The 24,266-nt window shown below is 47.1% G+C and overlaps 1 protein-coding gene across 2 annotated transcripts in view; it reads left to right on the forward strand.

The window, feature by feature from the left end:
- The window catches only part of PKD1L3 (polycystin 1 like 3, transient receptor potential channel interacting), a gene marked incomplete at its 5' end in the record, with an annotated part of 79,073 nt that overhangs the window by 45,377 nt on the left and 9,430 nt on the right, over nucleotides 1–24,266 (forward strand). For both annotated transcript variants that reach the window (XM_084906680.1, XM_084906679.1), the window contains 10 exons: nucleotides 2,141–2,337; nucleotides 2,885–3,084; nucleotides 4,006–4,165; nucleotides 5,510–5,702; nucleotides 5,803–6,037; nucleotides 9,044–9,143; nucleotides 18,651–18,797; nucleotides 19,636–19,821; nucleotides 22,891–23,158; nucleotides 23,995–24,128. In XM_084906680.1, the coding sequence (XP_084762806.1) occupies nucleotides 2,141–2,337; nucleotides 2,885–3,084; nucleotides 4,006–4,165; nucleotides 5,510–5,702; nucleotides 5,803–6,037; nucleotides 9,044–9,143; nucleotides 18,651–18,797; nucleotides 19,636–19,821; nucleotides 22,891–23,158; nucleotides 23,995–24,128 (1,820 nt within the window). The remainder of the gene's footprint in view (nucleotides 1–2,140; nucleotides 2,338–2,884; nucleotides 3,085–4,005; nucleotides 4,166–5,509; nucleotides 5,703–5,802; nucleotides 6,038–9,043; nucleotides 9,144–18,650; nucleotides 18,798–19,635; nucleotides 19,822–22,890; nucleotides 23,159–23,994; nucleotides 24,129–24,266) is intronic.

Genomic DNA, 24,266 nt, shown 5'->3' on the forward strand with positions numbered 1-24,266 from the left:
AGTAGACTGCCATTTCTCTCTCTCTTTAATATTTTACCTTTATTCTTGATGTTCCAAATTTTATAATTCTTTTTACTGTGGATTAATTTTTTAAATCCAGTTTGGTACTCAGAAGGTACTTTTAAAAATGTTTTTATTGTGGTAAAGTACACTTAACATAGAATGTACTTTTAATATGCAAAATCACATCTTCAATTCTGAAAAATTCTCAGATGTCACTTCTGCAAATATTGTTCATCTGACATTCTCTTACTCTATGTTGGAGCCTCAAACTATCCTCCATGGTGTTTGTTAAATACATACATATATATTATATTTATATATAAATATATATTATATACATTATATAATATATATGTGTGTATGTATATATGTATGTATTTTAAAGACTGTCAGACTGTCCCATAAAATTAATTTCTTCTGGGATGAATTATTGATTGTGTTGGCTGCCTTTCTCAGCATTAGATTTTTATTTCTTTTTTAAATATATTTTTATTTATTTCAGAGAGAAAGAAGAGGGGGAGAGAGAGAGACAGAAACATCAATGATGAGAGAAAAATTATTGATCGGCTGCCTCCTGCACGCCCCCTATTGGGCATGCGCCCTGACCGGTGATTGAACCATGACCTCCTGGTTCATGGGTCAACACTTAAACACTGAACCACACTGGCCGGGCACATTAGGTTTTTTTATGTGGTGAGGAATTTTGAGTTGTATATTCATTTCCACTGTTTTACTATTAAATCTCAATCTCTATCTATTTCCACACTTACCTCTGCCTTGTAGCTTTTCTGACATTTCAATCCAGTCCTCACATCTCTAGAACTAGGCCTTACCACAGCATTTTGGAGCTTCTGTTTCTCCGTGAAATCAGGGCAGTGAGGGCTATTGTGGATCTCGCCATGAACCGCTGGGTCCCACAGCTCAGTTGCTGATCTCGGGGCTGCCGTCTTCCGCCCACCGCCCCGCTGTCCATGTGCAGCTCTGCGGCAGGCTTGTTCTGCAGTGTCCTTTCACAGGCCAGCTAGGCCCCGACGTTCAGCGTGGCGATGGCTGACCTCTCCCTTTCCCCGTCTATGACACACGTAGTTCCAGTGTCAGCCTCCCCGTGTCCTGCCTTCTCCCAGACCTGGTGCCCGTCAGCCAGTGGCTTCTCCCCCCGGTTTCTCACTCCGTTCCTCCCTCAGAGATGTGGATTTCGTTTTGAAGCCCTGCTAATATTTTGTTTTTTTTCTTTTTGTATCTTCCTTACATTTCCTCCTCCTTTGGAATAGAGAATGTGCTAAGAATATGACTTTAGCAAACTATCTTGAGTGCAAACCTAATGCAAACTTTTTTTTTTTTAAAGGCATGTGCAAGCAGCACTTTTTTTAAAAATATATTTTATTGATTTTTTTACAGAGAGGAGGAGAGAGGGATAGAGAGCTAGAAACGTCAATGAGAGAGAAACATCGACCAGCTGCCTCCTGCACACCCCCCCACCGGGGATGTGCCCGCAACCAAGGTACATGCCCTTGACCGGAATCGAACCTGGGACCTTTCAATCCTCAAACCGACGCTCTACCACTGAGCCAAACCGGTTTCGGCCTAATGCAAACTTTTTAAAAGTAAAAATAAGCAAACATATTTTGAAGACTAAAATAAAAATGAATTTTCAGGTGAAACAAAAAAAAACAAAAAAAAAAGCAAAAGCAAAAACTCTTAAAAAGCTAAAAAACAGTTTTTAATTTTAAAATCTCAGACCACATAAATTAACCCTTTGCACTCTGCTGTCCCCTCTCAGGGGACATTGGAATTCTAGCATATCACTCGGATGTCCCCTCTCAGGGGACATTGCAGTTTATTAGTGATTACGGGGAATTGAGTTAATTCAACGCACGTTTCACAAAGTAGCGTCGAGTAGCTGGTAGCCAATGTCCAGAATGGTTCGGAGTGCAAAGGGTTAACCTTACCCTCAAAACCTCTTTATCCTAAGATAACAAAAGAATCATGCTATCGGTCATGTGACAGCGCCTTCCCAGAGGTGTGAGTAGTGGTGGAGTTGTTGCTATGAAGCTTGTTGCCAGGCAAGCCACCCCTCCGTCCAGGCCGCTCTCAGAAGGAAACCTCACGCCTCTGCTGTTGTGATGTGTGTTCTCAGACACCTGTTCCCCTCCATGGTGGTGGAAAAGTTCACCCAGGACTCGCTGTGGCTCTCGATTGCCACTCGCCATCCCTGGGACCAGTTTACGAGAGCCCAGCGGCTCACCAGCTGCACGACCCTCCTGCTCTGCAACCTGGTCACCAGCCTCATGTTCTGGAGGATGAGCGGCCCCTCCGCCCACAGAGACCGGCAAGGTCTGGCCCAGTCCTGCGGGCGTTGCTCCTGGCATGTAACCCTCTCCTCTGCTTCCCTCTCCTGCTCCCCTCACGCTTACAGCCCCCTGGCTGCCTTCGTCTCTTCCCTTTGCTGCCTGACATTAGAATACGCTAACCGTGGTCGGCAAACTGCGGCTCGTGAGCCACATGCGGCTCTTTGGCCCCTTGAGTTTTTAGCAAAGGCCAGCTTAGGAGTACCCTAATTAAGTCAATAACAATGTACCTACCTATATAGTTTAAGTTTAAAAATTTGGCTCTCAAAAGAAATGTTAGTCGTTGTACTGTTGATATTTGGCTCTGTTGACTAAAGGGTTTGCCGACCACTGGGCTAGCAGGTCTCGCTGTTCCCAGTCATGAGCAAGGGAAGCAGCCCTGGGAACCCGACGGGATCGTCACTGCCACGTCTTCTCCTTAGATAATCACCGCGAAGCTGCCAAGCAAAGACTTACACCTGGGAGAGGGGTAACTCCCTGCCCGGTGGTGTCAGCTGCTGCGGAGCACGGCTGACCTAAAGCTTTCCTTCCAGTGGGTCCGTGTGCCGTGACCTGGTCCGAGCTGCTCGTCAGCATCCAAACCGCCGTCATCCTCTTCCCGGTCAACCTCGTCCTCGGGCGGCTCTTCCCGCTGACTCAGCCCCAGGAGCCGCCGCCCCGCTCTGCCCCCCCGCCGGCCCCCGGCCTCTCAGAGGCGCCTGCGGAGCCTCTCTCGGCCTCGGAGGCAGTGGAGGTAAGGAAGCCCGCGTGGAATTCCACAGGTCACTCCGCTTCCTTTCCCCGTGTGCTAGGAGAGACCCGGGAAAAGGCCGCCGGGTCTTACTAAACCATCAGCCTTCCCCTAATTCCTGCCCCTGGGCTCTGCCCCACGGTGCCGCCGGTTTCCTCCGGTCCTCAGGCTCCGTGGAGTGCAGAACGGAACTCTAAGCTCGTCTTAGCTTCTGATGTCCCGTCAGGCTGTCCCTTCTTTCATCCTCTATTCTCTCATGAACCTAGTTTTGTTTTTGTTTTTTGGGGTTTTTTTTTTTAAATATATTTTTATTGATTTTGTACAGAGAGGAAGGGAGAGAGATAGAGAGTTAAAAACATCGATGAGAGAGAGTCATCGATCAGCTGCCTCTTGCATACCCCCCACTGGGGATATGCCCGCAACCAAGGTACATGCCCTTGACAGGAATCGAACCTGGGACCCTTCAGTCCCCAAGCCGACGCTCCATCCATTGAGCCAAACCGGTTTTTTGGGGTTTTTTTTAAGAGTTTTTTAAAAATATCTTTGCATTTATTTTAGAGAGGAAGTGAGAGGGAGAGAGAGAAACATCAATGATGAGAGAGAATCATAGATCGGCTGCCTCCTCCATGCCCCCTCCCTGGGGATCACGCCTGCAATCTGGGCCTGTGCCCTGCCTGGGAATCAAACCGTGACCTCCTGGTTCACCTGTCACCGCTCAACCACTGAGCTGAACCAGCTGGGCGTGAAACTAGTTTTGAAGCTCCTGGGAGGCAACTTCTTTTTAAAAAAGCAGAGGCAGAATGAGACATGGAGGCGCTTGACACTAAGGATACGCTCCTCCGAGTGGAGACCACCTGTCGTCGCTGCCACTCCTGGGTTGATGCAGCTCGGCCTGACTCTTCTCATCTGGGTTCTGCCTTTCAGGAGCTGAAGGAAACGGTGGGGTTTCTGCTCAGGAGAGACCCGGGCCTCCTCTCAGAGCGGGAACCACCCTCGTGGGGCTCCTGCCCCGTGAGCCAGCTGGTGGCGCTGTTATCCAGCCTCATTCGTTCTCACCTGGAGGCAGCGCCCTGCGGGGCAAGTGGTAAGGCCTCAGGTTTAGTCCCAATCTCTCCTCTCCTCCCGCCCCCTCCACCTCTCTCTCGCCTGTCAGCATCACAACAGGCACCATTTCCTTAGGCTTTTCATAGAGAGCTGATATTTTGATCCCTCTGGTGGCTTTTGAGACAATATATCCAGTGATTAAAGTGGAGAATTAAGGAAAAACCCACAAGAGTGTTCCTGTGTGAGACCCCGTGTGCCATCTGCTTTGTTAGAGGCTGTTGAAACTTGCCGTTCTTCTGCTGTGGGTGGTGAGATTAGGCAATCCATGGGTTCTCAAATATAGTTTGGGCCTCCCTGGGCACTGACCTAGTACAGTCACATGTGCTGCGGTTCTGGTGGAAAAACTCAGTCAGGTTATTTTTCTTTTTATTGACTTCAGAGAGGAAGGGAGAGGGAGAGATAGAAAAATCAGTGATGAGAGAGAATCACTGCTGGGCTGCCTCCTGCATGCCCCCCACTGGAGATCAAACTTACAACCCAGGCATGTGCCTTGACTGGGAATTGAACCATGAGCTCCTGGCTCCTAGGTCAACACTCAACCCCCGATCCATGCCGACCCGGCTCAGTCCACGTTTTGAAGTCTCTAGACCAGTGGTCGCCAAACTCATTAGTCTACAGCAGTGTTTCCCAACCTTCTCTCATGATGAGAATCACCTGGTGGAGTTGTTAAAACACAGATTCCTGAATCCCAACTAAGAAGTGCTAAACTAGAATTTTTGGGAACATATAGGTAAAATTGTATACTTAACTAGTGCTCTAAGACAGATGTTATATACAGAGCACTAAGTTAGGTATGCAATTTTACCTATATGTTCTCAAAACATATAGTTTAGCACTTCTTAGTTGGGATTCAGGAATCTGTGTTTTAACAACTCCACCAGGTGATTCTCATCATGAGAGAAGGTTGGGAAACACTGGTCTACAGAGCCAAATATCAACAGTACAACAATGAAATTTCTTTTGAGAGCCAAATGTTTTAAATGTAAACTTCTTCTAACACCACTTCTTCAAAATAGATTCGCCCAGGCCGTGGTATTTTGTGGAAGAGCCACACTCAAAGGGTCAAAGAGCCTCACATGGCTCACGAGCCGCAGTTTGCCGACCACGGCTCTAGACCAAAGTGGGGGATTATACACGTTGTTAAAAAGTTACCCTTGTCCTCAGAGAAGACCCTATAGGGCCTATACTGTGGGTGCTGGGTGCAATCTCCACTCCTGGGAAATTCAACCTCGTCACCAGTTAATGAGTCGCTCATGTCCGCCAGTTAGTGCCGGTTCCTGACCCTCCGCTCACTAACGGGCGTCAACCTGGAATCTGTTTTCAGTGGCCGCTGGGCACCACCGCCATCTCCGCTGCTACCTGCTCAGGGTTCTGCAGAGGCTGCGGTCGCCCTTGAGCGCCTTGGGTGCCACCCGGGCCGACCAGCCTGGCGACCTCCCGGGTACAGCCCGCCACCTGCAGAAGCTCCAGGAGCTCCTGGAAACACACGTTCTCCCCCCGGAGCAAGGCCCCGCCGGGTAACCGCGCACCTGGCGCTCCTCACCCGTCCCCGGTGAGCCCCGCCCGCCCCCCGCAGCTGCTGGCCATGAGATGTTCACCTCGCCTTCTCTCCTTCAGGGAGGCAACCAGTTTCCCCCTCCTGAGCCCAGAAGGAGGCGGGAAGCCCACGGCGGCCGGCCCCTCCAGGTGGTTGGCCCCCGTCCGCTGGCTCCTGCTGGCCGCCACGAGCCTGGCCGCGGCCTTCTTCACCGCCCTGTACAGCCTGGAGCTGAGCAGGGACCAGGCCACCAGCTGGCTCATCTCTACCATCTTGTCGGTGCTCCAGAACGTCTTGGTCATCCAGCCCGTGAAGGTACGTGGGGACGGGCCACCCGCAGGGAGGAGCCGCTGCCGTGGCGGCCGGGCGCTTGGGAAACTGAGGTCCGCGGGTTCCCCCCCAGGCTGCACTGTGGTCAGGAACTGGGACAAAAAGGGCAGCCCCCGGAAAGAGATGGGAAGCGCGAAATTGTAAGGGATGTGTGCGGAGCGGTCCCAGGAAGGCTTACAAGATCTGAGAGACTCGTAGAAATCCAGCAGAGATGCCGCAGCCGGTTTTGCTCAGTGGATAGAGCGTTGGCCTGCGGACTGAAAGGTCCCGGGTTCGATTCTGGTCAAGGGTATGTGCCTTGGTTGCAGGCATCTCCCCAGTGAGGGGTGTGCAGGAGGCGGCTGATCGATGATTCTCTCTCATCGATGTTTCTAATTCTCTATCCTTCTCTCTTCCTCTCTGTAAAAAATCAAAATACATTATAAAAAAAAAAATCTAGCAGAGAAAGACTGGGAGTTACAGGGGGGAGTAAAAAAGTCAATTGAGAATAAGCTGTTAAAGGGGGAAAGTACTTTTTAAAAATGTTTAATTAAAGAAATTGTCAAAACCACACGAAAGTGTGTAGGGAATAGTGTAGTGACTCCTAACGTTGTTTTAACTAGCTTCAACAGTTACCAATTTATGGCCAATCTTGTTTCCTCTAGTTTGAGGGGGAAATAGCGCCAGACTTTTTTTAAAATATATTTTATTGATTTTTCACAGAGAGGAAGGGAGAGAGATAGAGAGTTAGAAACATCGATGAGAGAGAAACATTGACCAGCTGCCTCCTGCACACCCCCCATCAGGGATGTGCTCACAACCAATGTAATGGGCCCGACCAGAATCGAACCTGGGACCTTTCAGTCCACAGACCGACGCTCTACCACTGAGCCAAACCGGTTTTGGGGAGACTTCACATTTTATCTGTAAATATTTGCCCGTATATTTCTAAAAGGACTCTTTTTAAAAAATATAAATATAAACCCTTATCATGCCTACATAAATTAGCAATAATTTCTTAATATCCACACAACAATATGAATGTACTAACACTACTAAACTATACATTTTAAGAAGGTTAAGATGGCAGGTTGCTTATGTGTATTTTACCACAATTTTTTTTTAAATGCAGTGTTCAGATTTTACCTGTTGTCTCATAAGTTTTTGTTTAGTTTAAATCAAGATCCACGTGTAGTTAGTTGCTGTGTCTAAGTACTTTTAATACTTATCTACAGCTCCTGAGCGGTGTGTCCCCCCCCCCCCCCCCAACATGTTCTTGCTATTTCCTCACACTGTATTTGTGGAAGAAAGCAGGCGGTGTGTCCTGTAGAGTTTCCAGGTTTGGGGGTCTCAGTGGCAGGATGCCTCCGCTCTCAGGTGGCCCGAGCTCCCCCAGCAGACCCGGGAGCTTTAGTACTAGTAAAACTCTTCTCGCCCAGGCCTCGCTCCAGACCGATTACATCGTGATTTCTAGAGCTGGGCTTCCCGGCCCCACGTGCTGCATTTACCGTTCCCAGGTGCAGCAATGCACAGCCGCTCCTGAGACCCGCTGATCATTGAAGAGGGTTGTGTGCCGGAGTAGGCAGATGTCCTGACTTCTCAGCGACATGTGTTGAACACGGCAGTCCTGACGTGGCACTGTTTCCATGTGCATTAACTTCAGTTTCCAGGGTCTGGTTAAAGAGCAGCTTCCAGCTCTGCAGCTCAGCCTCACGGTACATCAACTGGGTGACCGCGTCAAGTTCGAACGGCTGCTGGCTCTTCTGTGGAGAATACGGTGGGACCCGTGGTTGGTCCTTCCAGTATGGTCCACCAGGGGGCGAGCAGACACACCCAGAATTGCCTCCTCAAATCCATTCAGCTCCACAATAGAAGCAGAAAGAACCTCAAAGCCTTGACCTCCGGCCAGGCCCTGGCCCGCGTTGTCCACCTGGGGAGCCCAGGCCGAGCAGAACGGACTCGCCGGCAGGCCGGCCAGCCCGGGCAGAGGCAGGGCATCACCTGCAGATTCTTCCCAGTAATGAAGGTGGGGCCAGGGGCGCAGGATGTGACCCTGTCCTTTATCCTCCTGAGGACCGAGCACTTCCCTCCCTTGCCCCTCCGAGGAAATTGAAGGAGTGGGGAATACTTAAGGTCGAACTCAATTCTAAGATCCCAGGACTTCTTTAGCTAAACTGGGACTTCATCCTTGGGATTTTTTATTTTATTTTATTTTTAATATATTTTATTGATTTTTCACAGAGAGGAAGGGAGATAGATAGATAGAGAGCTAGAAATGTTGATGAGAGAGAAACATCAACCAGCTGCCTCTTGCATATCCCCTACCAGGGATGTGCCCCCGACCAACGTACATGCCCCTGACCGGAATCGAACCTGGGACCTTTCAGTCCGCAGACCGACGCTCTACCGCTGAGCCAAACCGGTTTCGGCAATCCTTGGGATTTTTTTAAAGCATGGCTTCTCCAGTCTAGCTCCTCACAGTTCTTCCGAAGACAGTGACGGAATGACCGGCACACATCATCCCAAACCACTGAGGAGCTTAACTCCCCAGCCACACAGATGATGGACTACGGGCAGAAATACAAATAGTAGCTTTTTAAAAAATATACTTTATTGATTTTTTACAGAGAGGAAGGGAGAGGGATAGAGAGCTAGAAACATCGATGAGAGAGAAACATTGATCAGCTGTCTCCTGCACACCCCCTACCGGGGATGTGCCTGCAACCAAGGTACATGCCCTTGACCGGAATCGAACCCAGGATCTTTCAGTCCGCAGGCCGACGCTCTATCCACCGAGCCAAACCAGTTTTGGCACAAATAGTAGCTTTATCCGGACACTTCCAGGTCCCCGTGATTATGCAGAAATAATATGAAATTATTCGATTCTCAGTTCTCCATAAATATGTCCAAATTCAATTGAAAACGTATTAATACCTTCACGTTTACATAATGATGTCGCCGTGTTGAATCCTGCACCTGCTCATTGGTTTCTCCCGTGACTGGCCTGTCTAGGTGGTCCTCCTGTCGCTGTTCTTGTCGCTGGTCCTGCACAGGGTGCCCTGCCTTAGCAAAGAGAAGGATCAGCAGACGAAGAGGATCCTGGCACTCTCAGGTAACGGGCAGTTCTCACTAATCTCATTTGGCGAAGAGCAGATTGTATCAGAACAGCGGGGTACTCGCTGCCTCACTGACTCAGACACGTGCCCCTGGGCGGGTCTTGTCCTCCAATACCGGTCGGGAGTCCCTCCCTGGATTGTCACCCTCTCCTCAAAGCTTCCCTCCCACCAAATCCTGGGCGGCCGCCTCAGCCTCTCCTCACTCCCAGCCCCACAGCATTTCCAGCTGCTCCCACCGCCTCCGAAAGCCGGCACGTGTTTCACATTACCGTCCCCAAACAGAAGCATTGGCCTGCCCCACCAGTCCGCTTCTTTACTATATTGTCTCATCGCAGTCCAGAGCATCCCTATTCTCTAAAAATGTCAGCGTAATCCTGAATTCCCCTCTCATTCCTCAACTCAGCCACCACGCCTAAGGAGTCCGCCCTGAGACCGGCCAGAGCCTCCTGTCACGTGGGTGACCCTCACAAACACAATGGTGGCAGGAACATTAACACGGGGTTCTGATCATGCAGAACAAGGCGTGCCTTGTCTGGAGGACTGTCTGTAAGGAAGAAATACATGGCAGTGTTAAGTCCAAAATGCAGGAGAGGGTTTACCGTCTGCAGGAGGAAGTGATGCCTCCGCAGAGGTGCTGGCGGTCACTGACCTGGATGAGCAGCGGACATGCTGCTAAGGAGCAGCACCCCGTTCCTTGTGAAATCAAGGAGATGAGTAAGCTAACCACACACTGCCCTTACAGTCCTCTTTCATGCTCCGGAATGGCTGTTCCCTCAGCATAAAATTGCTTATTTTTGGCTTGTCCTCAGCCTTGTCCGTCGGAGGAGTTCTAGCTAATACTTCAAAGCAAATATCAAGTGTCGCCTCCTCTGACTCCCACAGGGATATCTAATTTCTCATTCTTCAGTGCCTCCCCAGCGCTGGGCACATACATGCTGCCAAGTTTTATGCCATATTCTAATTCATTCACCCTCCTCACTCACCTTTCTCTTCCATTCTCCTTTCCCCACCCACTCCCTCCCCTCCCTCTCTCTCTCACCCTTTTCCATCGCTTCTACCCTCATCCTTCACCTCCTTCACCTCCCCACTTCCGCTCCACCACCTCCCTGGATCCTAAAATACCCAAAATTTTAAAAATACCGAAGGCTGCCGAAACCGGTTTGGCTCAGTAGATAGAGCGTCGGCCTGAGGACTGAAAGGTCCCGGGTTCAATTCCAATCAAGGGTATGTACCTTGGTTGCCGGCACATCCCCGGTGGGGGATGTGCAGGAGGCAGCTGGTCGATGTTTCTTTCTCATCAATGTTTCTAACTATCTCTCCCCCTTCCTCTCTATAAGAAATCAAAGTATATTTTTTTTAAAAAAAGAACATAGAAGGCATGACACCACAGTTATATGGACTTGTTGGTCACTAACCCATAGAGATGTCCTATTTAAGGGGAAAGAGGGGGTGACTTAAGGAGAGATGGTCCTGGAGTAAGAACCAGACACTGCTGGCAGCTCGTATGTAAAACCCCACGAGAATGGGCAGGAGGAGGGGCGGTTTGCGGAAGGGCCACTGGCTCCTCGGGGCTTTGTAGTTAAGAACTGGTGCGTGTTGACTGGCAATGATTTGACAATGTGGAATGTCTGACCAATAAGAACAGGTACTGTGTAACACCAAGCATTTTACTGTGATACGGATATTCACGAGATAAAGTTAAGTGTAAATCCGAGAACCAGTCATGTCTTGTGCAACATATATATTAATGTACATGCTTACACGTGTAGGGTAAGTAATGTATTAGACAATTATGTATATTACATACTATGTATCACTCATGTGTTATGCATGTGGCATACAGTTGAATATGTAAAATATTCCCATATTGGCATAATACACAAAATTATAGTTGAATATAGTAAAATATTTCCATATTGGCATAATACACAAAATTAATTTACTTCTCTCCTAGAGGGAGTAGTTTCAGTAGAATCTCAGCTTGGGGCACTGACATAGGAGCTTGAGCTTATTCCTCAAGACCAGGGTGGTGAATATACTACAAAGACTCTTCATTCTAAGAGTTGTTCCCTATAATATCTGTGAGGGGCATTAGTACAAGAATAAGGAAAAGCATAGAAAGGGTGCTGGCTGGCCAGGGATGAAAGTGGGTGTTCAGCTGGTTGTCTCGATTCATGTTAGTGTTAATAGGGCGGTCGCTGGTAGTCAGGTAGGCATTGGCTGAGGGCTAGGAGTGCTGTGCTTAGTTGTTTTGATGTATGGAGTATTGAGATAGAAGTAGCATTAAACAGAGAGGACTGGGGCTAGACTGTGTCCTAGTTTGTTGGGATGGATTATAGGATCGCATAGACAAGTAGGAAAAACCACACTGGTTTGCTGCGGTGGGGAGTGTTTAGAGTAGGGGTGTAGAACTCAATCAGAGAAGGGGCCAAAATCTAAAATCCAGCCTAAATCACGGGCCGAATGGTTTACTGAACAGTCATAAACTGACAATGTCATAAACTGACAGCGGAGTGCAGTGATGACAGCGTGGTGCGGGCCACATTGCAAGACCTGGCGGGCTGGATTTGGCCCGCGGGCCTTGTGTTTGACACATGTGGTTTAGAGGGTTGGCTGGGGTGTAGTTATCTGGGTGTCCTGGGAGGTCAGGTGAAAAGAGACCTAATGTTAATGTTAAAATTAGGAGCAACAGGCTTAGGATCTTTGATTGTGTAGCATTGGTGGAATGGAATTTTGTGGGTGTGTCAGATGGGATTCCTGTTGGGTTATTGGATCCTATTTCATGAAGGAATAGATGTTTGATTACTAGAGCTGAGATGAGAGTAGTTGGAAGGATGGAATGGATGGCAAAGAATCAGCTGAGGGTGGCTTTATCAGCTGAGAACCCTCTGATTCCCTCAACCAGCTGGTTCGAATGTAAGGCTTTGCTGAGATTGTAATGAAGGTTGCCCCTCAGAAAGATACTTGATCTCATGGCAGTACATAACCTATAGCTGTTGCTGCTGTTACAGTAAATAGTAAAAGGATTCTGATTCCAGGTCCCTGTGAGGACATAAGATTTGTTATATAGACCTCATCCCACTATATAGGCAGTAAAAATATGAATGAACCCTGCCCAGCATGGCTTAGTTGGTTGAGCATTGTCCCATGCACCACAACGATCGTGGGTTCGATTCCCCATTAGGGCCCATACCCAGGTTGCAGGTTTGATCCCCAGTCAGAGTAGGAAGCTACCGGTGGATATTTCTCTCCCTTCCTCTCTAAAATCGATTTTTAAAAATGAGTGTTCCAGTGGCATGTAGATATTGGGTAATTCAGCCATAGTTTACATCCTGGCTACTAAAAGAAAGCAGGGACTGTCTGACGTGAGGTACAGACCCAGAAGTCCTGTGAGGATTCGCAGGGCAGGCAGATTCCTGGAAGGGATGTGAGTTTAATCAACGAATGAGTTGTTGATCATTTTAATTAATGGGTGGGATTTTTGGATGTTGGTCATTACTGTTTTTATAGTTGAAATATAGCGATGTTTTTTCATGTCATTGGTCCTGGATAGATTCCATGTAAGAATAATAACTGACATAATGTATTTTAAGTAGTTTTTATGATTAGTTTTGTGGGATTTTCTTCAAAACACTCACCAGTTGATGGAGGACTTGAGTCAATTGGGAGTGGAGAGGGTACCGGTAGTTGTGGGACTGTGATGAATTTTGATGGGTCTTTAGGCTTGGTAGTACTTTCAATTGATTTGTGGGAAATGTTGGGAGTCTTTGGTTATACAGCAGCTGTGGCTACTTACTGAACAATACCCTGAAGTGTGAGTTTCTAATAAAACTGTCCTGGGAGCATTTGCCTCTGGTTTAATTAGAGAAGTTCTATTAATGTTATGAGTACTAAACAATGAGGAGGTGGAGGTTGTGTTTAAGTTTAATGGCCCAGGAGGCTGGGCTGTTTGTGACACTGGGGATGCTGGACTATTCAGGGGAGCTGTGGGTCCTATGGCTTTCTATGTTCTATACTTGACTTGTAGTCATTGTAAAGATTGCTGGATGATCCTTGCTTACTGGAGTCCTTACAATAGAAATTACTTGTGGAAACTTAAACGTAAGTATGTGGCTTAGTGTCAATATATCAGAAAAGAGAAATACAATTTGACTAGGCCTTTTTGTTTGGATGGTAGTAGAGCAGCTTTTATTTGGAACTGGGAGATTAATTTTGGTAAAACATTTCCGAGTCAGATTAGGTTGAGCCATAGTGGTGCTGACTCTTGGTTCATTTTGCTGATCTATTCAATAATGGTGAGAGGTAGTAGCTGATAGCTGGAAACTATCCAAGAAGGTTAGAGAATTTGAAGAGGTTTGAAGGATAATTACAATTTAGATGCTGTGTCATGAGGTTGAGTTCCAGAGCAAGAACAAAACCTAGTACAGTTACCTAGGGCTGTCAGTTTCACATGAGATGTAGTCATCTGTGGAGCAGTTGTGGAGGAAAACTGTTGGAAATCAAGAAAGCAGCAAAGATGCTTCTCATGAAGACACGTTTAATAGAATTTGTTGGGAGGCTTATTTGTAAGGTTCGAGGAGGAGTGAGTGGTCGTGCTGGGAGGACAGATGACTGAGGACCGCAGAGGCTGCTGGGGAAGGGGCAGGAGGGGCGTTAGCAGGGCTCCGGCACAGCCTCCTGCCCACCTGGTTGTGAGGTGCAGGATGACTCTGGCACCTGCTCTCGCTGCCCCCCTGCGGCAGGCCTCTGGGTTCGGATGACTCGTCTTTGGAGGAGAGAAGCCTGGGAGGAAAGGCCTTCCCGTAAATGTGAGGCTTCGAGCAATCAGTGCAGTCCTCGGGAAGGGCGATGTGATAAATGGGCTGCCAGTTGTCTTCCGGGTTAAGATGAATAATGCTCCCAGAGCATAAGAATGAGCAGATGTGGCCGAAGCCGGTTTGGCTCAGTGGCAGAGCGTCGGTCTGCGGACTGGAAGGTCCCGGGTTCGATTCCGGTCAAGGGCATGTACCTTGGTTGCGGGCACATCCCCGGTAGGGGGTGTGCAAGAGGCAGCTGGTCGATGTTTCTCCCTCATCGACGTTTCTAGCTCTCTATCTCTCTCCCTTTCTCTCTGTTAAAAATCAATAAAATATATTAAAAAAAAAAAAAAAGAATGAGCAGATGTGGTTAACTCCGGTGGTCACTATTCTCAGGCCGAATGGGCCCGAGGCAGAAAAGGCGACAATGATTTTAATTCCGCTGGGAGGAAGCGCAGCTTGCTGTGATGCTGTGGTAAGGGCTCCTAGGCATGCTCTTGTTCGGATGGGCCATTTTCTGTGGGTGGTAAGCCAGGTTAGAGGAAGATGCCCGCGAGACTGCTGTACTGGGTGGAGGGAGCAGGGCTGACCGTGTGGAGTCGTCCACAGTGGGAGGCTCATGGGTGACTCCGCATTGAGTGGATTTTCCTGTTGCTCCTAGGAGGAGCCCGGCCAGTGGGAAAGTAGTATTGCTAAGGTTGGGTAAAAAAGATCTGTTGAAGATCTTTAGGAGTCAAAATTAAACAGGAATCCCTCTATTGACGCAATAAATCCGATGTCTCCAATACAGTTACACACGACTGCAGTGTTGCATCTGTTCGACCATATATCCGATTGGATAGCGGGGATGACATAATTCCCCTCCTTCTCATCTGATGACTAGTTGAAAAAGGTTGTTAGTGGGGCGTAAGATATATAAGGAGGTATTTAAGAAATTGGTTACTGATAGGATCTGAGAGTGGATATCATGCTGAGAATTCTGTGATGAATCTCAGGAGTAGTGGCTACTGGTGTAAATACAGGGCGTCCAAAAAAAATGTATATGCACTCTGAGTGATTATAAAGTCAGTGTTTATGAGCATCAACCTATGAACCAGGAGGTCATGGTTTAATTACCAGTCAGGGCACATGCATGGATGGAGGGCTCAATCCCCAGTTGGGGGGCAGTGGAAGGATCAATGATTCTCTCCCATCATTGATGTTTCTATATCTCTCCCTCTCCCTTCCTCTCTGAAATCAATATAAATATTTTTTTTTAAAGTCAGTGTTTAATATAACATTTTCAGAATCTAAAGAAACCTCCAGAAATGAATAATTTTTGTCAATGCCTGTTTTTATTTATTTTTATTGATTTTCATTGATTTCAGAGACGAATGGGAGGGGGGAGAGAGAAGAGAGAAGAGAGAGAGAGAGAGAGAGAAAGAAAGAGGGGAGAGACGCATCAATGATGGGAGAGAATCATTGATCAGCTACCTCCAGAAAGTGTCCCACTGGGGATCCAACCTTATAACCCAGGGCATGTGCCTCAACCGGTGATCAAACCGTGACCTCCCAGTTCATAGGGCGACACTCACCCACTGAGCCGTTATGGCCAGGAGCTCAATGCCTGTTTTTAAACTAATGACCGTTCTGGTCTGGGCATTGCTGATGATGTGAAGCAATAGTCACAGACGTCAAGAATCATTTTATTCAGTGTTTGTGTGCCCTCAATTCATCGACTGTTGCGGGTTTTGTACCATAAACTTTATCATTTATGTATTCCCATAAATAAATAAAAAAACTCTAGTGGCACTTTAGGACAAATTTTCTTTGTTCAAAACTTAATCTGAGTTCACCCATTATTTCAAATCAGTTACTCCTGAAAAGGAGTGAGTTATCAGCTGTTAAAATGTGTACAATTTTCTGGGACATCCTATGTTATTGGGAAGTAGTCTAGCTTAAAGTTAAGTGTTATTTTTAGAGTTTGAATAGTTATTCAGGGTCAATTTGAGATGGTTCTTTCTTGGCCCAGTTGGATAAATTTTGTTGGATTAGACTGGTGGTAAGTGTATGGAATGGTAGTTTTTACATATGAGGGCACATCTTGCTTTCGTAGATATTAGCGGTGGTTGCTGTGATTGGTAGGATTAATACAAGTAGAGGAATTCATATTGAGGAAGCAAATAGAAATTACTACTTTCATTTGGAATGGCACTAATATTTTAGTTTCCAAGACCAATGGATAACTCCTATACTTTAAGTGGATAACTTCTATACTTAAGTGGATAACTTCTATACTTTAAAATTTAAAGGCCATGCTGATATATGTGGAGCATGATTTAGCAGTTCTTCCATATTCTTTCAGTAAATAAGAATTTTTAATTTCTATTGTTAAATTTTATTTTATTTTCATTTTTTTTATTAAGGTATTATATGTGTACATATCTTACCATTGCCCCCCACTCCCATACATGCCCTAACCCCCCAGTTTTGTGTCCATTGGTTATGCTTATATGCATGTATACAAGTCTGTCGGTTGATCTCTTATCTCCCCCATATCTCCCTAACCTTCCCGCTGTAATTTGACAGTCTGTTTGTTGCTTTACTGTCTCTGTATCTATCTTTTTGTTCATCAGTTCTATTATTAAATTTTAAATCTAATGTCCTCATGAAGTCATATTAATAATACAAAGTTCCCCAAATGATTTCAGAGTAAGTGGGTAGGAGGAGGGGCAGCAAGTGGACTGTTAGGGTGTTTTCTCATGAAGGATGGTTTAATGTTGTTTCTGGGAAGTGTTTTCCTGTTTTAATTAGTATGCAGAGGGAACAGAGGGCGGGAATAACGATGTCAGCGCCTGTAAGGGTGATAGATATGTTAGACCATGAGACTGTTGATTGTAACTGCAGGAATTCTCCAATTAAAATAATTGTTGGGGCCAAAACCGGTTTTGCTCAGTGGATAGAGCATCGGCCTGCGGACTGAAAGGTCCCGGGTTCAATTCCGGTCAGGGACATGTACATTGGTTGCAGGCACATCCCCGGTGGTGGGTGTGCAGGAGGCAGCTGGTCGATGTTTCTCTCTCATCGATGTTTCTAGCTCTCTGTCCCTCTCCCTTTCTCTCTGTAAAAAAATCAATAAAATGTATTTTAAAAATAAAATAAATGAAATAATTGTTGGGAGTAAAGCTGGGTTAGTAAGACTTGCTAAGCAGCCATCGTGCTACTATTGGTGGAAGAACTGTTTGTAGGCCATGAGCTAACGTTACAGTTTGGCTGTGAATTGGTTCATAATTTGGGTTTGCCGGGGGTGTAGTACGGAGGGGGTAAGGCCATGTGCGATTAGCAGGGCAGGGGTTCGAACAAGGATGGCTACACTCACTGGTGAGGTGTGGGGGGTGGAGGATGTGGTTGGTGTCTGTCTGGTGCAGAGAGAACTGGTTATGATGACGTCCCGTAAGGATTGGGAAGGAGTGTTAGCATTATAGCACCCGGTGTAGGTAATACAGTTGCAAGAACTGCAGAGCCGGCAGTGGGACTTCTCCGTGTACTTTTGGTCACAGATAGAGGCCATAGAGAGGCATTTTCACTGGAAGTGCTATGACCGTGCCTGCTAGTCAGAGAAAAATGTGAGATCAAGAAGTAGACCGAATTCATGCCGAGACCGGTTTGGCTCAATGGATAGAGCGTCGGCTTGGGGACTGAAGGGACCCGGGTTCGATTCCGGTCAAGGGCATGTACCTTGGTTGCGGGCATATCCCCAGTGGGGGATGTGCAAGAGGCAGCTGATCGATGACTCTCTCTCATCGATGTTTCTAACTCTCTATCTCTCTCACTTCCTCTCTGTACAAAATCAATAAAACATATTTAAAAAAAAAAAAAAAAAAAGAAGTAGACCGAATTCAGGATTAAGCTAGTAGGAATGCAAGGAGCCCAGCCGGTGTTGCTCAGTGGTTGAGCGTCAACCTATGAACCGGGTCACGGTTCGATTCCTGGTCAGGGCACATGTCCGGGGCTGCAGGCTCGATCTCCAGTAGGAGGTGTGCAGGAGGCAGCTGATCAATAATCTCTCTCCTCGTTGATATTTCTCTCTCTCTCTCTCTCTCTCTCTCGCTCTCTCTCTCTCATCAATAAAAATATATAAAAATTAAGAGCCTATAGGTTTTGCATATGGATTAGTGCAACGAGGAGTGGGAGTGAGCCACAGTGTGTGGAACGGGAAGTGAAGTCCGGCCTTCAGTGGTCTGTTAACTTCCTCAGCCAGCAAGGGAGCACTAGCGCTGCTTCAGAGACTGTGAGACGGGGTTAGCTCTGCCGTGGTGAACATCACCGTCAGTTAACGTCGGCCGCACGTCCTGGAATTGCGATGCAGAATCCTGGGCTTCACCCCAGAACCTGCACTTAACAAAACTGTGAATGTCAAAGTCTGGGAAGCTCCCCTGGGGTGTGCTCCCACCGTGTGCTCCACCGGCTAGCACTGTGTGTTTCCGGGCCCAGGTAAGCACAGAAATGGAGAGGAAGCAGGTTAGAGACCTCTACAGCAATCGAGCAGACATCACCTCAGGCTGCACACTAATTGTATAGGCTCAGAAGTCCTTCATGACAGCAGGAGGATCTCCTTAGGGGTTTTCTCTTGTTCCACATTTAACAGGAGGTGTGCGAAATAGATGCTCCGCCAATACCAATGAACATAACGTAACATTTCTTGGCCTCTATTTGAATTTCTGACAGCAAAATGTCCTCCACCATCGCCTGGCTCCAGAGATCAGAGGAACCCCGTCTACGTCGCGCCAGCTGTCCGCCACCCAGCCCCGCGCCCGGAAAGAACCTCGAAGGAGAAGGAGAGGCGGCTGTTCAGGCTGACGGGGGAGGTTTTGGGTGCGGAGACGGGGCCGGTCCCCGCGGCAGCACCGAGCCCAGCCGGGATGGGGGCGGGAGCAGGCTGGGAGCTGCGGGAGGGGGAGGGCGGTTTAAGGCCTGCCTTTCTGGCTTCCGGGAGACAAGGTGATCTCACCGTGTGCTGCGTGCGTCACTGTCTCCACCTGCGGAGTGTGAGAACAAAGCTTGGTCCACCTGCTTCACAGGGCGGAGGGGAAAGGATGTGCCCCGGAAAGGGGTGCCCTGTCCTGTCTGGCCCGAGCTGGTACACAGCCGGTGTTGGGAATGCTGGTTCCCTGGCCCCAAGGAGAGAGAGGGTTTTCCCTGGGCCTCCCTTCTTGTGGACACGGGCATTTAGTTTTAAGAACTAAAATACAGAAATTGTGGGATTTTACATATCTTAAGTAAAATTTCTAATTAGTGGCAGAATGGTTCTTGGAAGGGATATATAGATACATATTACCACTAACAGCCAAATGCTTTTGCTAATGTTTACAAATGCTAGGTTAAATATGTGGAATTGACATTTCCTTGCTGTGTTTGGCCTGTGGGAGTGCACTGTAGACTTGCAGGGGTCTTCAAACTACGGCCCGCGGGCCACATGCGGCCCGCAGAGGAGTCTGATCCAGCCCGCCAGGTTTTTTGGGCAGTGAGTGCAGCCGAGGTGTTACAGTAGGAATTAGTAGTTCATATAGTCCGGCCCTCCAGCTCTCTGAGGGACCGTGATCTGGCCCCCACTTTAAAAAGTTTGAGGACCCCTGAGTCTTAGAGGACATGAAGGAAAGGTTGCAGACTGTTCACCCTGAAGGCTCACCGGTGACTTTGTTCTCTGCAACAGCGCAGATCCTCTTCCTGGTCCTGGTGATGGCGGCGGTCCACTCTGCACAGAACCCCAGCCGGTTCCACCTGCACCGGGCGCTCAGGAGGAGCTTTTCTCACCGCTTCTCGGAGATCAGGCTCCCGCGCCATTTCTACCCCTGGGCCAGGCACACCCTCCTCCCGAACCTGTACGGGGACCACAGAGGTGAGCGCGCATCCTGGGCCCAGCCACCCACCCGGGGCTTCAGCTCCTCTTCCAGACGCCCCGGAACACTGGAGAAAGGCCAGCTGGCTTTTCCCCGTGGCTGCACCCATGGGGGGGACGGCGCGGCACCCCAAGGATTCCACTCTTTGGACCTCATGTAAACAGGTTCAGGTTGATTCTTTCTAGTTCAGTTCTAGGTTAAGGGCACATTCAATTTGCAGTCCGTCACCCTGCGCTGAATAAAATACAACTAAGCGACTGCCATGGTGATAGGTACAGTTCTCTTCTTGGACTACTTGGTTCTGCAGTACAGTGTCCTGGTTTGGCTCAGTGGATAGAGCACCGGCCTGCAGACCAAAGGGTCCCGGGTTCGATTCTGGTCAAGGGCACGTACCTCGGTTGCGGACTCCTCCCCGGCCTGGGCCCTGGTTGGGGTTCCTGCAGGAGGCAACCCATCAGTGAATTTCCTCTCTGTCTTTCTCTCTTCTACTCTCCCTAAAAACCAGTGGAAATCCTTGGGTGAGGATTAACAAACAAAAAAGCTTAGTATATCTAAGTGTTCAGTGCTAGTACATGGTATTCACTGGATACGTGCCAGCTGTTGTTAACTGGTGAAATGGAAGCTCTGGCTAATCTAGAACCAAAGTGTACAGGAATTACCTGGACATACCTGGACATGAGTTATCTGGAATCCCCAGATATCTGCGGCAGTAATCTGTGGATGGTGATAAACAGAGCTAGGTGGGCATGGGTCAAGCCCGGTAAAAATTGGCCCTACCATGGGTTCCCTCTTCAATTCTAAAAATCCTTCCTTTCAGAATTGACGTAACCCAGTCCTCTTAGTCCAGTTGTTTCCAGGAACACTGAAGCCCAAGCCATTCATGGCAGATAATGTATGTATATCCTGTAAACACTTACCCTTCCTAATAGCATGTCCCAGTGCTCAGTCACATACAGGGAAGGGTCTTTTCCTTCGCAGGACTTAATTCACATTTCTCTTGCTGTAATTTAAGCTTGCTTTTTCTCTTTTGATTTTCTTCTGATGGAAAACGACCAAAATTTTATAATTGTACATATTTTTCACTCAGGAAATACAGTGAGACCATCTGTGAAGGTTGTCACCGCCTCCCTTTATCTTCTGCAGAGCTCCCAGTCCTTTCACTCTCCACCTGTTCCCGCAAACCTATTCGTGCCAAATTCTCTAACGTGATTTTTTCTGTCCTGTTAATATATTTGTTAAGGCCGGCCAGTGTGGCTCAGTAGTTGAGCACGATTTGATTCCTGTTGTGGGCTCGATTCCTGGTGGGGGGGCATGCAGGCAGTAGCTGATCGATATCTCTATCCCTCTCCCTACACTTAAAAAATTACTTAATCATTAAAACATGAACATGGAGAAAATTCAATGTACAACAGTATATATTGTCCAACTCTCCTTTGTTCCATAATTCCATTTTTCTCTTTCCAAGAGGCAACTACATTCCCAATTTATTATATATTCTTTCAGAGGTCATCTATGCATTTTCAAATATATCTGATCATATGGTAACATACTAGGAACATTGTCATGCACTTTGCTTTTTTCCCCTCAACAATTTACCTGGAAATTGTTCCAGCAGTATATATAAAGCTGACCCTGTTATGTTTTATTCATTTTCTATATAGTGTGCCACTGCATGGATGTACCCTGATTGATATAACAGATCCCTATTGAGAGACATTTAAATTGTTTCCAGTCTTTTAACATTACCATTACTCTCATTTACATATGTAATTTTACACACGTACAAATATATCTAAAATATCTTGAAAAAACTTGCTATACATGTATATATACATTTTTTTAAATATATATTTTACTGATTTTTTTTTTAAACAGAGAGGAAGGGAGAGGGACAGAGTGTTAGAAACATCGATGAGAGAGAAACATCGATCAGCTACCTCCTGCACACCTCCTACCGGGGATGTGCCCACAACCAAGTTATATGCCCTTGACCGGAATCTAACCTGGGACCCTTCAGTCCGCAGGCCGACGCTCTATCCACTGAGCCACACCGGTTAGGGCGCTCCTCATAAAATTTTTGCACATCTCTTGTTAGGCTTATCTTTTGTGTTACTATTGTAAATAAGATATTTTATTTCTCTATAACTTCTAAGTAAATATTATTTGGATATATGAAGGATATTTAGTGCCCAGCCACCTTGCTGAATTGCCTTTCTGTAATAGTTTTTAGATTCATTTCCACTGCCCCAGCTTTATTGGGGTATAACTGACAAAACTGCATGAATTTAAGGTGTAACATACTTTGATATACAACCACATTGTGAAATGATTACTACAATCGAGCTAATTAGCATAGCCATCCCTCAAAAGGATGTGTTTCGTTTTTGGTGCGGTAAGTTATAGGCGGTTTCAAGACCCTTAGTCAGACTGTTGGAAAGCTTGCCTCCGGGCTTCTGGGCCACCGCTGAGAGGGGCTGGAGCTGGGTGTCGGCCACGCTATGGTCCGCACTGGGGACTGACATCTGCAGCCTGTTACCGAGGCACAGACAGGAATGACCCCTCCTGAGTCCCCGGCCTTATGGTGCTGGCGGCAGGACCAAGGTCAAATGGCTCTGTAGCAACTACGTCCACAGGAGGACAGAGCTGTTTCTAGACCTGTAGGCAGGCCCACAATTGGTGTGTCAGCCACGTGGGGGACCTGCCTTCTCAAAACGGACCTTGTTGGTCTTGGGCTTCATTGGAGTTTCACAATCCCCCACTAAATCTCAAAACACCCACAAAGGCACTTTTGTCTGCAGGTGCCTGCCAGGTTATTATTGAGAGAGACAAGCAAGGGACCTCATATTCCACTCTCTTCCTCAGGTGATTGTCATGATCTGTCTAGATCAGTAACTACACATTATCTAGATCACTATCTACAAATAATGATGCCACTTTTTTTTTTTTTTAATCTGGTTGCATTAACTGAAAACTCCAAAAATGTTCTTAAAAATAGTGGTGAACCTGCAGTTTTTGTTAAGAACATAAGGAGGCGGTTTTTACAATGGCTTCCTGTACTCTCTCCCTAGGATTTATTACTGACGGGAACTCCTTTCTTTTGGGCAACGTTCTGCTTCATCAGATTCGCATTCTGAAGCCATCTCGTCGAGATGTGGAGGACACAGAGAACTATGGGGTTAACTGGAGCCCCCCTGAAACGAACAGCACAGACCCGGACAGCATGTGGCACTATCGGAATCCGGAGGCCCCGGGTGGCCACCCCGTCCAGGGGGCGTTTGCCGCTTACTCGGGAGGATACGTTGTCCGACTCGGAAGGAACGCTAGCTCCGCCGCCAGGTGAGCGAGCCCGAGCCCTAAACGTGAGGACCAAGACGTTTGCTTCGGTCCCTTCTCAGGACCAGTAGGAATCAGGACCCATTTGAGTAGTTTGACAGCAACTATAATGACACTTGTAGACACTTTTATTTCAGGCTTTTAAGGAAATGTATGTTTTAGCATGCCAGTTTGCCAAACCTCATTCTTTTTCTCATCTGGAGAAGCTTATCAGTTTCAATCCTAGCTGCAGCTGGACTCAGTAAGTCTAGCTTGGGCAAACTATACTCTTCAAACATAAGAGAAAACACTAATTTTCATGAGAACCACAAATAATCCAAAATTCAAATGCCCAAAAAGCAACTGCCAGAGAGAGATAAATGTTTATATGAATCCTGGAAGTCTTTGTCATTATAATGTATGGAAATGTCTTAAGTTAAATTATCCTCCATTTAAATTTATAGCAAGACATTAAAAACAATGCCAATCAAATGACATTTCGACCCCTTACACCTCTCAAAACAGAATATATATTAGTCATGAGTAGCGTTTAACATTTCAGATAGAAGTAGTTGACAGCATATAAAATTCTACCTCACACTTAAAACGCCAACTATATCCTTTTGGATGTTTAACCTTGGTGTGACTACTATTGTGAAAGCTTTATCATTACTATAGTGTTTTAGATTCACGTTATCACTAGTGAAAGTGTGGGCACTGGTGATTATAAAACACTGCACCGGTCATCTCGATCGGGACTCGGAGCTTCTCATCTGGGCTGAGGGATGTTGGAAATGCAGGGCATTGAGCTCCTTGCAGGGTTGAGAGGAACAGGCAGCAGCCCTGTCCTGTCTTCCCAGAGTCCTGCAGCATCTGGAACAGAGCCGCTGGCTAGACCATCTCACCAAAAGCCTCTTTGTGGAGTTTGTGGTCTTCAACGCTAACGTGAACCTGTTCTGCGTAGTGACCCTGATTCTGGAATCCAACAATGTGGGTACGAAGGCCTCTTCCTCTCCTCCCTCTGACCTGGGTATCTCAGAAGTCCCGGTTTCTTACATCATTAAAAGACACTATTTTAATTAAAGTTATTATACATAATGTAATTTTAAAAATCAAATAGTTAAGGCAAAAA

The sequence above is a fragment of the Pipistrellus hanaki genome, assembly GCF_964339955.1.
Source record: "Pipistrellus hanaki genome assembly, chromosome: 15".
In the NCBI taxonomy this organism is placed as follows: domain Eukaryota; kingdom Metazoa; phylum Chordata; class Mammalia; order Chiroptera; family Vespertilionidae; genus Pipistrellus; species Pipistrellus hanaki.